The sequence below is a fragment of the Oncorhynchus mykiss genome, chromosome 10, assembly GCF_013265735.2.
Source record: "Oncorhynchus mykiss isolate Arlee chromosome 10, USDA_OmykA_1.1, whole genome shotgun sequence".
NCBI lineage: Eukaryota > Metazoa > Chordata > Actinopteri > Salmoniformes > Salmonidae > Oncorhynchus > Oncorhynchus mykiss.
In genome coordinates this window covers 82,933,455-82,950,036 of record NC_048574.1, presented here as the reverse complement: position 1 = coordinate 82,950,036, position 16,582 = coordinate 82,933,455, and the positions used below count along the sequence as shown (strand labels likewise).

The following is a 16,582-nucleotide window of genomic DNA, read 5'->3' as shown; positions in this document are numbered from 1 at the left end:
CCCCCCCCCCCCCCCCCCCCCCCCCACCTGTTGTCCATAGTAGGAGGCTACATCTCTGTGTCCCTGTCTGTAACCCCCCCCCCACCCACCTGTTGTCCATAGTAGGAGGCTACATCTCTGTGTCCCTGTCTGTAACCCCCCCCCCCCCCCACCTGTTGTCCATAGTAGGAGGCTACATCTCTGTGTCCCTGTCTGTAACCCCCCCCCCCCCCACCCACCTGTTGTCCATAGTAGGAGGCTACATCTCTGTGTCCCTGTCTGTAACCCCCCCCACCCACCTGTTGTCCATAGTAGGAGGCTACATCTCTGCGTCCCTGTCTGTAACCCCCCCCCCCCCCCACCTGTTGTCCATAGTAGGAGGCTACATCTCTGTGTCCCTGTCTGTAACCCCCCCCCCCCCCACCCACCTGTTGTCCATAGTAGGAGGCTACATCTCTGTGTCCCTGTCTGTAACCCCCCCCCCCCCCCCCCCCACCTGTTGTCCATAGTAGGAGGCTACATCTCTGTGTCCCTGTCTGTAACCCCCCCCCCCCCCACCCACCTGTTGTCCATAGTAGGAGGCTACATCTCTGTGTCCCTGTCTGTAACCCCCCCCCCCCACCCACCTGTTGTCCATAGCAGGAGGCTACATCTCTGTGTCCCTGTCTGTAACCCCCCCCCCCCCCCCCCACCTGTTGTCCATAGTAGGAGGCTACATCTCTGTGTCCCTGTCTGTAACCCCCCCCCACCCACCTGTTGTCCATAGTAGGAGGCTACATCTCTGCGTCCCTGTCTGTAACCCCCCACCCCCCCCCCCCCCACCCCCCACCTGTTGTCCATAGTAGGAGGCTACATCTCTGTGTCCCTGTCTGTAACCCCCCCCCACCCACCTGTTGTCCATAGTAGGAGGCTACATCTCTGCGTCCCTGTCTGTAAGCCTCTGCAGCCTTGCTGAAGCTCTCCAGCTGTCTGCCTCTCTGGAGCCTGGCCTCGGCTCGGAAGTCTTCATACTCTGGGTCCTCCACATCCTGGTACTGAGAGAGGGACTGTGGAGGGGGCGCTGGAGCTGCTGCTGAACGCCTCTGAGAGGGGGAGGGGGGAGGGGGGGAGCAGGGGTAGAGGGGGGGAGATAGAGATCAACTTTGCTGCTCCAATATATCAACTGCAACAACAGAACATCGACCAGGGTCTGAATCAACAACAGAACATCGACCAGGGTCTGAATCAACAACAGAACACCGACCAGGGTCTGAATCAACAACAGAACATCGACCAGGGTCTGAATCAACAACAGAACACCGACCAGGGTCTGAATCAACAACAGAACACCGACCAGGGTCTGAATCCACCTCTACATCAACAACAGAACACCGACCAGGGTCTGAATCCACCTCTCTGTCAACAACAGAACACCGACCAGGGTCTGAATCAACAACAGAACACCGACCAGGGTCTGAATCAACAACAGAACATCGACCAGGGTCTGAATCAACAACAGAACACCGACCAGGGTCTGAATCAACAACAGAACATCGACCAGGGTCTGAATCAACAACAGAACACCGACCAGGGTCTGAATCAACAACAGAACACCGACCAGGGTCTGAATCCACCTCTACATCAACAACAGAACACCGACCAGGGTCTGAATCCACCTCTCTGTCAACAACAGAACACCGACCAGGGTCTGAATCAACAACAGGACACCGACCAGGGTCTGAATCAACAACAGAACACCGACCAGGATCTGAATCCACCTCTCTGTCAACAACAGAACACCGACCAGGGTCTGAATCCACCTCTCTGTCAACAACAGAACACCGACCAGGGTCTGAATCAACAACAGAACATCGACCAGGGTCTGAATCAACAACAGAACACCGACCAGGGTCTGAATCCACCTCTCTGTCAACAACAGAACACCGACCAGGGTCTGAATCAACAACAGGACACCGACCAGGGTCTGAATCAACAACAGAACACCGACCAGGATCTGAATCCACCTCTCTGTCAACAACAGAACACCGACCAGGGTCTGAATCCACCTCTCTGTCAACAACAGAACACCGACCAGGGTCTGAATCAACAACAGAACACCGACCAGGGTCTGAATCCACCTCTCCATCAACAACAGAACACCGACCAGGGTCTGAATCCACCTCTCTGTCAACAACAGAACACCGACCAGGGTCTGAATCCACCTCTCTGTCAACAACAGAACACCGACCAGGGTCTGAATCCACCTCTCTGTCAACAACAGAACACCGACCAGGGTCTGAATCCACCTCTCTGTCAACAACAGAACACCGACCAGGGTCTGAATCCACCTCTCTGTCAACAACAGAACACCGACCAGGGTCTGAATCCACCTCTCCATCAACAACAGAACATCGACCAGGATCTGAATCCACCTCTCCGTCAACAACAGAACACCGACCAGGATCTGAATCCACCTCTCTGTCACAACACAACACTGACCAGGATCTGAATCAACAACAGAACATCGACCAGGATCTGAATCAACAACAGAACATCGACCAGGGTCTGAATCCACCTCTCTGTCAACAACAGAACACCGACCAGGGTCTGAATCCACCTCTCCGTCAACAACAGAACACCGACCAGGATCTGAATCCACCTCTCTGTCACAACACAACACTGACCAGGATCTGAATCAACAACAGAACATCGACCAGGATCTGAATCCACCTCTCTGTCAACAACAGAACACCGACCAGGGTCTGAATCAACAACAGAACACCGACCAGGGTCTGAATCCACCTCTCTGTCAACAACAGAACACCGACCAGGGTCTGAATCCACCTCTCCGTCAACAACAGAACACCGACCAGGATCTGAATCCACCTCTCTGTCACAACACAACACTGACCAGGATCTGAATCAACAACAGAACATCGACCAGGATCTGAATCAACAACAGAACATCGACCAGGGTCTGAATCCACCTCTCCATCAACAACAGAACACCGACCAGGGTCTGAATCAACAACAGAACATCGACCAGGGTCTGAATCCACCTCTCTGTCAACAACAGAACACCGACCAGGGTCTGAATCCACCTCTCCGTCAACAACAGAACACTGACCAGGATCTGAATCCACCTCTCTGTCAAAAACAGAACACCGACCAGGATCTGAATCCACCTCTCTGTCACAACACAACACTGACCAGGGTCTGAATCAACAACAGAACACCGACCAGGGTCTGAATCAACAACAGAACACCGACCAGGGTCTGAATCAACAACAGAACACCGACCAGGGTCTGAATCAACAACAGAACACCGACCAGGGTCTGAATCAACAACAGAACACCGACCAGGGTCTGAATCAACAACAGAACATCGACCAGGGTCTGAATCCACCTCTCCGTCAACAACAGAACATCGACCGGGGTCTGAATCAACAACAGAACACTGACCAGGATCTGAATCCACCTCTCTGTCAACAACAGAACACCGACCAGGATCTGAATCCACCTCTCTGTCAACAACAGAACACTGACCAGGGTCCGAATCCACCTCTCCGTCAACAACAGAACACTGACCAGGATCTGAATCCACCTCTCTGTCAACAACAGAACACCGACCAGGGTCTGAATCCAGCTCTCTGTCAACAACAGAACACCGACCAGGGTCTGAATCCACCTCTACATCAACAACAGAACACCGACCAGGGTCTGAATCCACCTCTCTGTCAACAACAGAACACCGACCAGGGTCTGAATCCACCTCTCCGTCAACAACAGAACACTGACCAGGGTCTGAATCCACCTCTCTGTCAACAACAGAACACCGACCAGGGTCTGAATCAACAACAGAACACCGACTAGGGTCTGAATCAACAACAGAACACCGACCAGGGTCTGAATCCACTTCTCTGTCAACAACAGAACACCGACCAGGGTCAGAATCCACCTCTCTGTCAACAACAGAACACCGACCAGGGTCTGAATCCACCTCTCTGTCAACAACAGAACACCGACCAGGGTCAGAATCCACCTCTCTGTCAACAACAGAACACCGACCAGGGTCTAAATCAACAACAGAACACCGACCAGGGTCTGAATCAACAACAGAACATCGACCAGGGTCTGAATCAACAACAGAACACCGACCAGGGTCTGAATCAACAACAGAACATCGACCAGGGTCTGAATCAACAACAGAACACCGACCAGGGTCTGAATCAACAACAGAACACCGACCAGGGTCTGAATCCACCTCTACATCAACAACAGAACACCGACCAGGGTCTGAATCCACCTCTCTGTCAACAACAGAACACCGACCAGGGTCTGAATCAACAACAGGACACCGACCAGGGTCTGAATCAACAACAGAACACCGACCAGGATCTGAATCCACCTCTCTGTCAACAACAGAACACCGACCAGGGTCTGAATCCACCTCTCTGTCAACAACAGAACACCGACCAGGGTCTGAATCAACAACAGAACATCGACCAGGGTCTGAATCAACAACAGAACACCGACCAGGGTCTGAATCCACCTCTCTGTCAACAACAGAACACCGACCAGGGTCTGAATCAACAACAGGACACCGACCAGGGTCTGAATCAACAACAGAACACCGACCAGGATCTGAATCCACCTCTCTGTCAACAACAGAACACCGACCAGGGTCTGAATCCACCTCTCTGTCAACAACAGAACACCGACCAGGGTCTGAATCAACAACAGAACACCGACCAGGGTCTGAATCCACCTCTCCATCAACAACAGAACACCGACCAGGGTCTGAATCCACCTCTCTGTCAACAACAGAACACCGACCAGGGTCTGAATCCACCTCTCTGTCAACAACAGAACACCGACCAGGGTCTGAATCCACCTCTCTGTCAACAACAGAACACCGACCAGGGTCTGAATCCACCTCTCTGTCAACAACAGAACACCGACCAGGGTCTGAATCCACCTCTCTGTCAACAACAGAACACCGACCAGGGTCTGAATCCACCTCTCCATCAACAACAGAACATCGACCAGGATCTGAATCCACCTCTCCGTCAACAACAGAACACCGACCAGGATCTGAATCCACCTCTCTGTCACAACACAACACTGACCAGGATCTGAATCAACAACAGAACATCGACCAGGATCTGAATCAACAACAGAACATCGACCAGGGTCTGAATCCACCTCTCTGTCAACAACAGAACACCGACCAGGGTCTGAATCCACCTCTCCGTCAACAACAGAACACCGACCAGGATCTGAATCCACCTCTCTGTCACAACACAACACTGACCAGGATCTGAATCAACAACAGAACATCGACCAGGATCTGAATCCACCTCTCTGTCAACAACAGAACACCGACCAGGGTCTGAATCAACAACAGAACACCGACCAGGGTCTGAATCCACCTCTCTGTCAACAACAGAACACCGACCAGGGTCTGAATCCACCTCTCCGTCAACAACAGAACACCGACCAGGATCTGAATCCACCTCTCTGTCACAACACAACACTGACCAGGATCTGAATCAACAACAGAACATCGACCAGGATCTGAATCAACAACAGAACATCGACCAGGGTCTGAATCCACCTCTCCATCAACAACAGAACACCGACCAGGGTCTGAATCAACAACAGAACATCGACCAGGGTCTGAATCCACCTCTCTGTCAACAACAGAACACCGACCAGGGTCTGAATCCACCTCTCCGTCAACAACAGAACACTGACCAGGATCTGAATCCACCTCTCTGTCAAAAACAGAACACCGACCAGGATCTGAATCCACCTCTCTGTCACAACACAACACTGACCAGGGTCTGAATCAACAACAGAACACCGACCAGGGTCTGAATCAACAACAGAACACCGACCAGGGTCTGAATCAACAACAGAACACCGACCAGGGTCTGAATCAACAACAGAACACCGACCAGGGTCTGAATCAACAACAGAACACCGACCAGGGTCTGAATCAACAACAGAACATCGACCAGGGTCTGAATCCACCTCTCCGTCAACAACAGAACATCGACCGGGGTCTGAATCAACAACAGAACACTGACCAGGATCTGAATCCACCTCTCTGTCAACAACAGAACACCGACCAGGATCTGAATCCACCTCTCTGTCAACAACAGAACACTGACCAGGGTCCGAATCCACCTCTCCGTCAACAACAGAACACTGACCAGGATCTGAATCCACCTCTCTGTCAACAACAGAACACCGACCAGGGTCTGAATCCAGCTCTCTGTCAACAACAGAACACCGACCAGGGTCTGAATCCACCTCTACATCAACAACAGAACACCGACCAGGGTCTGAATCCACCTCTCTGTCAACAACAGAACACCGACCAGGGTCTGAATCCACCTCTCCGTCAACAACAGAACACTGACCAGGGTCTGAATCCACCTCTCTGTCAACAACAGAACACCGACCAGGGTCTGAATCAACAACAGAACACCGACTAGGGTCTGAATCAACAACAGAACACCGACCAGGGTCTGAATCCACTTCTCTGTCAACAACAGAACACCGACCAGGGTCAGAATCCACCTCTCTGTCAACAACAGAACACCGACCAGGGTCTGAATCCACCTCTCTGTCAACAACAGAACACCGACCAGGGTCAGAATCCACCTCTCTGTCAACAACAGAACACCGACCAGGGTCTAAATCAACAACAGAACACCGACCAGGGTCTGAATCAACAACAGAACACCGACCAGGGTCTGAATCCACCTCTCTGTCAACAACAGAACACCGACCAGGGTCTGAATCAACAACAGAACACCGACCAGGATCTGAATCCACCTCTCTGTCAACAACAGAACACCGACCAGGGTCTAAATCAACAACAGAACACCGACCAGGGTCTGAATCAACAACAGAACACCGACCAGGGTCTGAATCCACCTCTCTGTCAACAACAGAACACCGACCAGGGTCTGAATCCACCTCTCCATCAACAACAGAACACCGACCAGGGTCAGAATCCACCTCTCTGTCACAACACAACACTGACCAGGGTCAGAATCCACCTCTCTGTCAACAACAGAACACCGACCAGGGTCAGAATCCACCTCTCCATCAACAACAGAACACCGACCAGGGTCAGAATCCACCTCTCTGTCACAACACAACACTGACCAGGGTCTGAATCCACCTCTCCATTGTGGATAAATGAGGTGGCAGGTGAGTGATGCCTGGGAGGGGAGGCAGGTGAGTGATGCTTGGAAGGGGAGGCAGGTGAGTGATGCTTGGAGGGGAGGCAGGTGAGTGATGCCTGAAAGGGGAGGCAGGTGAGTGATGCCTGAAAGGGGAGGCAGGTGACTGATGCTTGGAAGGGGAGGCAGGTGAGCGATGGCTGGTGTGTACCTTGTCTTGATCCTGGCTGTGAGTACGGGGTGTGTGTGTGTGTGTGTGTGTGTGTGTACCTTGTCTTGATCCTGGCTGTGAGTACGGGGTGTGTGTGTGTGTGTGTGTGTGTACCTTGTCTCGTTCCTTGCTGGGAGTACGGGGGGTGTGTGTGTGTGTGTGTGTGTGTACCTTGTCTCGTTCCTTGCTGGGAGTACGGGGGGTGTGCTCTGGGGCCACAACGTTTCTCACAGGGCCCTCGTCCAACATAGACCTCAGAAACTGCTCCGTCTGCACCAGACAGTAACTACACACACACACACACACACACACACACACACACACACACACACAGAGGGATATATTAGCTATTATTCACATATGAAACACTAACACACCCCTACCCCGATTTGAAGTTTGTGTGTGTGTGTCTCTGTGGACTGTGTGTGTGTGTGTGTGTGTGTTTATGTGGTGTGTGTGTGTTTATGTGGTGTGTGTGTGTGTATGTGGTGTGTGTGTGTGTGTGTGGTCTCTGTGGACTGTAACTGTGTGTGTGTGTGTGTGTGTGTGCGTGTGTGTGTGTTTATGTGGTGTGTGTGTTTATGTGGTGTGTGTGTGTGTGTTTATGTGGTGTGTGTGTATGTGGTGTGTGTGTGTGTGTATGTGGTGTGTGTGTGTGTGTGTGGTCTCTGTGGACTGTAACTGTGTGTGTGTGTGTGTGTGTGTGTTTATGTGGTGTGTGTGTGTGTGTGTGTGTGTGTATTAACTTGTGGTCTCTGAAGATGTCCTGTAGGAAGTGTCTGTCTATGCTGGGGAACAGGTCAAAGAGCTGAGTCTCCTTCATCATGGCAGCTCCATCTCTCCTGTTAACACCACCTGGACCAGACTGAGGAGGAGAGAGAGAGACAGACAGGTCAAAGAGATGAGTCTCCATCTCTCCTGTTAACACCACCTGGACCAGACTGAGGAGGAGAGAGAGAGACAGGTCAAAGAGATGAGTCTCCATCTCTCCTGTTAACACCACCTGGACCAGACTGAGGAGGAGAGAGAGAGACAGGTCAAAGAGCTGAGTCTCCATCTCTCCTGTTAACACCACCTGGACCAGACTGAGGAGGAGGAGAGAGACAGACAGGTCAAAGAGCTGAGTCTCCATCTCTCCTGTTAACACCACCTGGACCAGACTGAGGAGGAGAGAGAGAGACAGACAGGTCAAAGAGCTGAGTCTCCATCTCTCCTGTTAACACCACCTGGACCAGACTGAGGAGGAGAGAGAGAGACAGGTCAAAGAGCTGAGTCTCCATCTCTCCTGTTAACACCACCTGGACCAGACTGAGGAGGAGAGAGAGAGACAGACAGGTCAAAGAGCTGAGTCTCCATCTCTCCTGTTAACACCACCTGGACCAGACTGAGGAGGAGGAGGAGGAGGAGGAGGAGGAAAAGGAGGAGGAGAGAGACAGACAGGTCAAAGAGCTGAGTCTCCATCTCTCCTGTTAACACCACCTGGACCAGACTGAGGAGGAGGAGAGAGACAGACAGGTCAAAGAGCTGAGTCTCCATCTCTCCTGTTAACACCACCTGGACCAGACTGAGGAGGAGAGAGACAGACAGGTCAAAGAGATGAGTCTCCATCTCTCCTGTTAACACCACCTGGACCAGACTGAGGAGGAGAGAGACAGACAGGTCAAAGAGCTGAGTCTCCATCTCTCCTGTTAACACCACCTGGACCAGACTGAGGAGGAGAGAGAGACAGACAGGTCAATGAGCTGAGTCTCCATCTCTCCTGTTAACACCACCTGGACCAGACTGAGGAGGAGAGAGAGAGACAGGTCAAAGAGCTGAGTCTCCATCTCTCCTGTTAACACCACCTGGACCAGACTGAGGAGGAGAGAGACAGACAGGTCAAAGAGCTGAGTCTCCATCTCTCCTGTTAACACCACCTGGACCAGACTGAGGAGGAGAGAGAGAGACAGACAGGTCAAAGAGCTGAGTCTCCATCTCTCCTGTTAACACCACCTGGACCAGACTGAGGAGGAGAGAGAGAGACAGGTCAAAGAGCTGAGTCTCCATCTCTCCTGTTAACACCACCTGGACCAGACTGAGGAGGAGGAGGAGGAGGAGGAGGAGGAAAAGGAGGAGGAGGAGGAGAGAGACAGACAGGTCAAAGAGCTGAGTCTCCATCTCTCCTGTTAACACCACCTGGACCAGACTGAGGAGGAGGAGAGAGACAGACAGGTCAAAGAGCTGAGTCTCCATCTCTCCTGTTAACACCACCTGGACCAGACTGAGGAGGAGAGAGACAGACAGGTCAAAGAGATGAGTCTCCATCTCTCCTGTTAACACCACCTGGACCAGACTGAGGAGGAGAGAGACAGACAGGTCAAAGAGCTGAGTCTCCATCTCTCCTGTTAACACCACCTGGACCAGACTGAGGAGGAGAGAGAGACAGACAGGTCAATGAGCTGAGTCTCCATCTCTCCTGTTAACACCACCTGGACCAGACTGAGGAGGAGAGAGAGAGACAGGTCAAAGAGCTGAGTCTCCATCTCTCCTGTTAACACCACCTGGACCAGACTGAGGAGGAGAGAGACAGACAGGTCAAAGAGCTGAGTCTCCATCTCTCCTGTTAACACCACCTGGACCAGACTGAGGAGGAGAGAGAGAGACAGACAGGTCAAAGAGCTGAGTCTCCATCTCTCCTGTTAACACCACCTGGACCAGACTGAGGAGGAGAGAGAGAGACAGGTCAAAGAGCTGAGTCTCCATCTCTCCTGTTAACACCACCTGGACCAGACTGAGGAGGAGAGAGAGAGACAGACAGGTCAAAGAGCTGAGTCTCCATCTCTCCTGTTAACACCACCTGGACCAGACTGAGGAGGAGAGAGAGAGACAGGTCAAATAGCTGAGTCTCCATCTCTCCTGTTAACACCACCTGGACCAGACTGAGGAGGAGAGAGAGAGACAGACAGGTCAAAGAGCTGAGTCTCCATCTCTCCTGTTAACACCACCTGGACCAGACTGAGGAGGAGAGAGAGAGAGACAGGTCAAAGAGATGAGTCTCCATCTCTCCTGTTAACACCACCTGGACCAGACTGAGGAGGAGAGAGAGAGACAGACAGGTCAAAGAGATGAGTCTCCATCTCTCCTGTTAACACCACCTGGACCAGACTGAGGAGGAGAGAGAGAGACAGGTCAAAGAGCTGAGTCTCCATCTCTCCTGTTAACACCACCTGGACCAGACTGAGGAGGAGAGAGAGAGACAGACAGGTCAAAGAGATGAGTCTCCATCTCTCCTGTTAACACCACCTGGACCAGACTGAGGAGGAGAGAGAGAGACAGACAGGTCAAAGAGCTGAGTCTCCATCTCTCCTGTTAACACCACCTGGACCAGACTGAGGAGGAGAGAGAGAGACAGGTCAAAGAGCTGAGTCTCCATCTCTCCTGTTAACACCACCTGGACCAGACTGAGGAGGAGAGAGAGAGACAGGTCAAAGAGCTGATTCTCCATCTCTCCTGTTAACACCACCTGGACCAGACTGAGGAGGAGAGAGAGAGACAGGTCAAAGAGCTGAGTCTCCATCTCTCCTGTTAACACCACCTGGACCAGACTGAGGAGGAGGAGAGAGACAGACAGGTCAAAGAGCTGAGTCTCCATCTCTCATGTTAACACCACCTGGACCAGACTGAGGAGGAGAGAGAGAGACAGACAGGTCAAAGAGATGAGTCTCCATCTCTCCTGTTAACACCACCTGGACCAGACTGAGGAGGAGAGAGAGAGACAGGTCAAAGAGCTGAGTCTCCATCTCTCCTGTTAACACCACCTGGACCAGACTGAGGAGGAGAGAGAGAGACAGGTCAAAGAGCTGAGTCTCCATCTCTCCTGTTAACACCACCTGGACCAGACTGAGGAGGAGAGAGAGAGACAGACAGGTCAAAGAGCTGAGTCTCCATCTCTCCTGTTAACACCACCTGGACCAGACTGAGGAGGAGAGAGAGAGACAGACAGGTCAAAGAGCTGAGTCTCCATCTCTCCTGTTAACACCACCTGGACCAGACTGAGGAGGAGAGAGACAGACAGGTCAAAGAGCTGAGTCTCCATCTCTCCTGTTAACACCACCTGGACCAGACTGAGGAGGAGAGAGAGAGACAGACAGGTCAAAGAGCTGAGTCTCCATCTCTCCTGTTAACACCACCTGGACCAGACTGAGGAGGAGAGAGAGAGACAGGTCAAAGAGCTGAGTCTCCATCTCTCCTGTTAACACCACCTGGACCAGACTGAGGAGGAGAGAGACAGACAGACAGGTCAAAGAGCTGAGTCTCCATCTCTCCTGTTAACACCACCTGGACCAGACTGAGGAGGAGAGAGAGAGACAGACAGGTCAAAGAGCTGAGTCTCCATCTCTCCTGTTAACACCACCTGGACCAGACTGAGGAGGAGGAGAGAGACAGACAGGTCAAAGAGCTGAGTCTCCATCTCTCCTGTTAACACCACCTGGACCAGACTGAGGAGGAGGAGAGAGACAGACAGGTCAAAGAGATGAGTCTCCATCTCTCCTGTTAACACCACCTGGACCAGACTGAGGAGGAGAGAGAGAGACAGGTCAAAGAGCTGAGTCTCCATCTCTCCTGTTAACACCACCTGGACCAGACTGAGGAGGAGAGAGACAGACAGGTCAAAGAGATGAGTCTCCATCTCTCCTGTTAACACCACCTGGACCAGACTGAGGAGGAGAGAGAGAGACAGACAGGTCAAAGAGCTGAGTCTCCATCTCTCCTGTTAACACCACCTGGACCAGACTGAGGAGGAGAGAGAGAGACAGACAGGTCAAAGAGCTGAGTCTCCATCTCTCCTGTTAACACCACCTGGACCAGACTGAGGAGGAGAGAGAGAGACAGGTCAAAGAGCTGAGTCTCCATCTCTCCTGTTAACACCACCTGGACCAGACTGAGGAGGAGAGAGAGAGACAGGTCAAAGAGCTGAGTCTCCATCTCTCCTGTTAACACCACCTGGACCAGACTGAGGAGGAGGAGGAGGAGGAGGAGGAGGAGGAAAAGGAGGAGGAGGAGGAGAGAGACAGACAGGTCAAAGAGCTGAGTCTCCATCTCTCCTGTTAACACCACCTGGACCAGACTGAGGAGGAGGAGAGAGACAGACAGGTCAAAGAGCTGAGTCTCCATCTCTCCTGTTAACACCACCTGGACCAGACTGAGGAGGAGAGAGACAGACAGGTCAAAGAGATGAGTCTCCATCTCTCCTGTTAACACCACCTGGACCAGACTGAGGAGGAGAGAGACAGACAGGTCAAAGAGCTGAGTCTCCATCTCTCCTGTTAACACCACCTGGACCAGACTGAGGAGGAGAGAGAGACAGACAGGTCAATGAGCTGAGTCTCCATCTCTCCTGTTAACACCACCTGGACCAGACTGAGGAGGAGAGAGACAGACAGGTCAAAGAGCTGAGTCTCCATCTCTCCTGTTAACACCACCTGGACCAGACTGAGGAGGAGAGAGAGAGACAGACAGGTCAAAGAGCTGAGTCTCCATCTCTCCTGTTAACACCACCTGGACCAGACTGAGGAGGAGAGAGAGAGACAGGTCAAAGAGCTGAGTCTCCATCTCTCCTGTTAACACCACCTGGACCAGACTGAGGAGGAGAGAGAGAGACAGACAGGTCAAAGAGCTGAGTCTCCATCTCTCCTGTTAACACCACCTGGACCAGACTGAGGAGGAGAGAGAGAGACAGGTCAAATAGCTGAGTCTCCATCTCTCCTGTTAACACCACCTGGACCAGACTGAGGAGGAGAGAGAGAGACAGACAGGTCAAAGAGCTGAGTCTCCATCTCTCCTGTTAACACCACCTGGACCAGACTGAGGAGGAGAGAGAGAGAGACAGGTCAAAGAGATGAGTCTCCATCTCTCCTGTTAACACCACCTGGACCAGACTGAGGAGGAGAGAGAGAGACAGACAGGTCAAAGAGATGAGTCTCCATCTCTCCTGTTAACACCACCTGGACCAGACTGAGGAGGAGAGAGAGAGACAGGTCAAAGAGCTGAGTCTCCATCTCTCCTGTTAACACCACCTGGACCAGACTGAGGAGGAGAGAGAGAGACAGACAGGTCAAAGAGATGAGTCTCCATCTCTCCTGTTAACACCACCTGGACCAGACTGAGGAGGAGAGAGAGAGACAGACAGGTCAAAGAGCTGAGTCTCCATCTCTCCTGTTAACACCACCTGGACCAGACTGAGGAGGAGAGAGAGAGACAGGTCAAAGAGCTGAGTCTCCATCTCTCCTGTTAACACCACCTGGACCAGACTGAGGAGGAGAGAGAGAGACAGGTCAAAGAGCTGATTCTCCATCTCTCCTGTTAACACCACCTGGACCAGACTGAGGAGGAGAGAGAGAGACAGGTCAAAGAGCTGAGTCTCCATCTCTCCTGTTAACACCACCTGGACCAGACTGAGGAGGAGGAGAGAGACAGACAGGTCAAAGAGCTGAGTCTCCATCTCTCCTGTTAACACCACCTGGACCAGACTGAGGAGGAGAGAGAGAGACAGACAGGTCAAAGAGATGAGTCTCCATCTCTCCTGTTAACACCACCTGGACCAGACTGAGGAGGAGAGAGAGAGACAGGTCAAAGAGCTGAGTCTCCATCTCTCCTGTTAACACCACCTGGACCAGACTGAGGAGGAGAGAGAGAGACAGGTCAAAGAGCTGAGTCTCCATCTCTCCTGTTAACACCACCTGGACCAGACTGAGGAGGAGAGAGAGAGACAGACAGGTCAAAGAGCTGAGTCTCCATCTCTCCTGTTAACACCACCTGGACCAGACTGAGGAGGAGAGAGAGAGACAGACAGGTCAAAGAGCTGAGTCTCCATCTCTCCTGTTAACACCACCTGGACCAGACTGAGGAGGAGAGAGACAGACAGGTCAAAGAGCTGAGTCTCCATCTCTCCTGTTAACACCACCTGGACCAGACTGAGGAGGAGAGAGAGAGACAGACAGGTCAAAGAGCTGAGTCTCCATCTCTCCTGTTAACACCACCTGGACCAGACTGAGGAGGAGAGAGAGAGACAGGTCAAAGAGCTGAGTCTCCATCTCTCCTGTTAACACCACCTGGACCAGACTGAGGAGGAGAGAGACAGACAGACAGGTCAAAGAGCTGAGTCTCCATCTCTCCTGTTAACACCACCTGGACCAGACTGAGGAGGAGAGAGAGAGACAGACAGGTCAAAGAGCTGAGTCTCCATCTCTCCTGTTAACACCACCTGGACCAGACTGAGGAGGAGGAGAGAGACAGACAGGTCAAAGAGCTGAGTCTCCATCTCTCCTGTTAACACCACCTGGACCAGACTGAGGAGGAGGAGAGAGACAGACAGGTCAAAGAGATGAGTCTCCATCTCTCCTGTTAACACCACCTGGACCAGACTGAGGAGGAGAGAGACAGACAGGTCAAAGAGATGAGTCTCCATCTCTCCTGTTAACACCACCTGGACCAGACTGAGGAGGAGAGAGAGAGACAGACAGGTCAAAGAGCTGAGTCTCCATCTCTCCTGTTAACACCACCTGGACCAGACTGAGGAGGAGAGAGAGAGACAGACAGGTCAAAGAGCTGAGTCTCCATCTCTCCTGTTAACACCACCTGGACCAGACTGAGGAGGAGAGAGAGAGACAGACAGGTCAAAGAGCTGAGTCTCCATCTCTCCTGTTAACACCACCTGGACCAGACTGAGGAGGAGAGAGAGAGACAGACAGGTCAAAGAGCTGAGTCTCCATCTCTCCTGTTAACACCACCTGGACCAGACTGAGGAGGAGGAGAGAGACAGACAGGTCAAAGAGCTGAGTCTCCATCTCTCCTGTTAACACCACCTGGACCAGACTGAGGAGGAGAGAGAGAGAGAGACAGGTCAAAGAGATGAGTCTCCATCTCTCCTGTTAACACCACCTGGACCAGACTGAGGAGGAGAGAGAGAGACAGGTCAAAGAGATGAGTCTCCATCTCTCCTGTTAACACCACCTGGACCAGACTGAGGAGGAGAGAGAGAGACAGGTCAAAGAGCTGAGTCTCCATCTCTCCTGTTAACACCACCTGGACCAGACTGAGGAGGAGGAGAGAGAGAGACAGGTCAAAGAGCTGAGTCTCCATCTCTCCTGTTAACACCACCTGGACCAGACTGAGGAGGAGAGAGAGAGACAGACAGGTCAAAGAGCTGAGTCTCCATCTCTCCTGTTAACACCACCTGGACCAGACTGAGGAGGAGAGAGACAGACAGGTCAAAGAGATGAGTCTCCATCTCTCCTGTTAACACCACCTGGACCAGACTGAGGAGGAGAGAGAGAGAGACAGGTCAAAGAGCTGAGTCTCCATCTCTCCTGTTAACACCACCTGGACCAGACTGAGGAGGAGAGACAGACAGGTCAAAGAGATGAGTCTCCATCTCTCCTGTTAACACCACCTGGACCAGACTGAGGAGGAGAGAGAGAGACAGGTCAAAGAGCTGAGTCTCCATCTCTCCTGTTAACACCACCTGGACCAGACTGAGGAGGAGAGAGAGAGACAGACAGGTCAAAGAGCTGAGTCTCCATCTCTCCTGTTAACACCACCTGGACCAGACTGAGGAGGAGAGAGAGAGAGACAGGTCAAAGAGCTGAGTCTCCATCTCTCCTGTTAACACCACCTGGACCAGACTGAGGAGGAGAGAGAGACAGACAGGTCAAAGAGCTGAGTCTCCATCTCTCCTGTTAACACCACCTGGACCAGACTGAGGAGGAGAGAGAGAGACAGACAGGTCAAAGAGCTGAGTCTCCATCTCTCCTGTTAACACCACCTGGACCAGACTGAGGAGGAGAGAGAGAGACAGGTCAAAGAGCTGAGTCTCCATCTCTCCTGTTAACACCACCTGGACCAGACTGAGGAGGAGAGAGACAGACAGGTCAAAGAGCTGAGTCTCCATCTCTCCTGTTAACACCACCTGGACCAGACTGAGGAGGAGAGAGAGAGACAGACAGGTCAATGAGCTGAGTCTCCATCTCTCCTGTTAACACCACCTGGACCAGACTGAGGAGGAGAGAGACAGACAGGTCAAAGAGCTGAGTCTCCATCTCTCCTGTTAACACCACCTGGACCAGACTGAGGAGGAGAGAGAGAGACAGACAGGTCAAAGAGCTGAGTCTCCATCTCTCCTGTTAACACCACCTGGACCAGACTGAGGAGGAGAGAGAGACAGACAGGTCAAAGA

At 52.3% G+C, this 16,582-nt stretch overlaps 1 protein-coding gene across 1 annotated transcript in view; it reads right to left on the bottom strand.

The window, feature by feature from the left end:
• LOC110512617 (NEDD4-binding protein 2) overlaps positions 1-16,582 on the bottom strand; it is a 50,084-nt gene that overhangs the window by 5,777 nt on the left and 27,725 nt on the right. The window contains exons 15-17 of the mRNA XM_036989409.1: positions 8,115-8,233; positions 7,540-7,654; positions 870-1,061 (exon numbers count right to left, since the gene is read on the bottom strand). Of these exons, the coding sequence (XP_036845304.1) occupies positions 870-1,061; positions 7,540-7,654; positions 8,115-8,233 (426 nt within the window). The remainder of the gene's footprint in view (positions 1-869; positions 1,062-7,539; positions 7,655-8,114; positions 8,234-16,582) is intronic.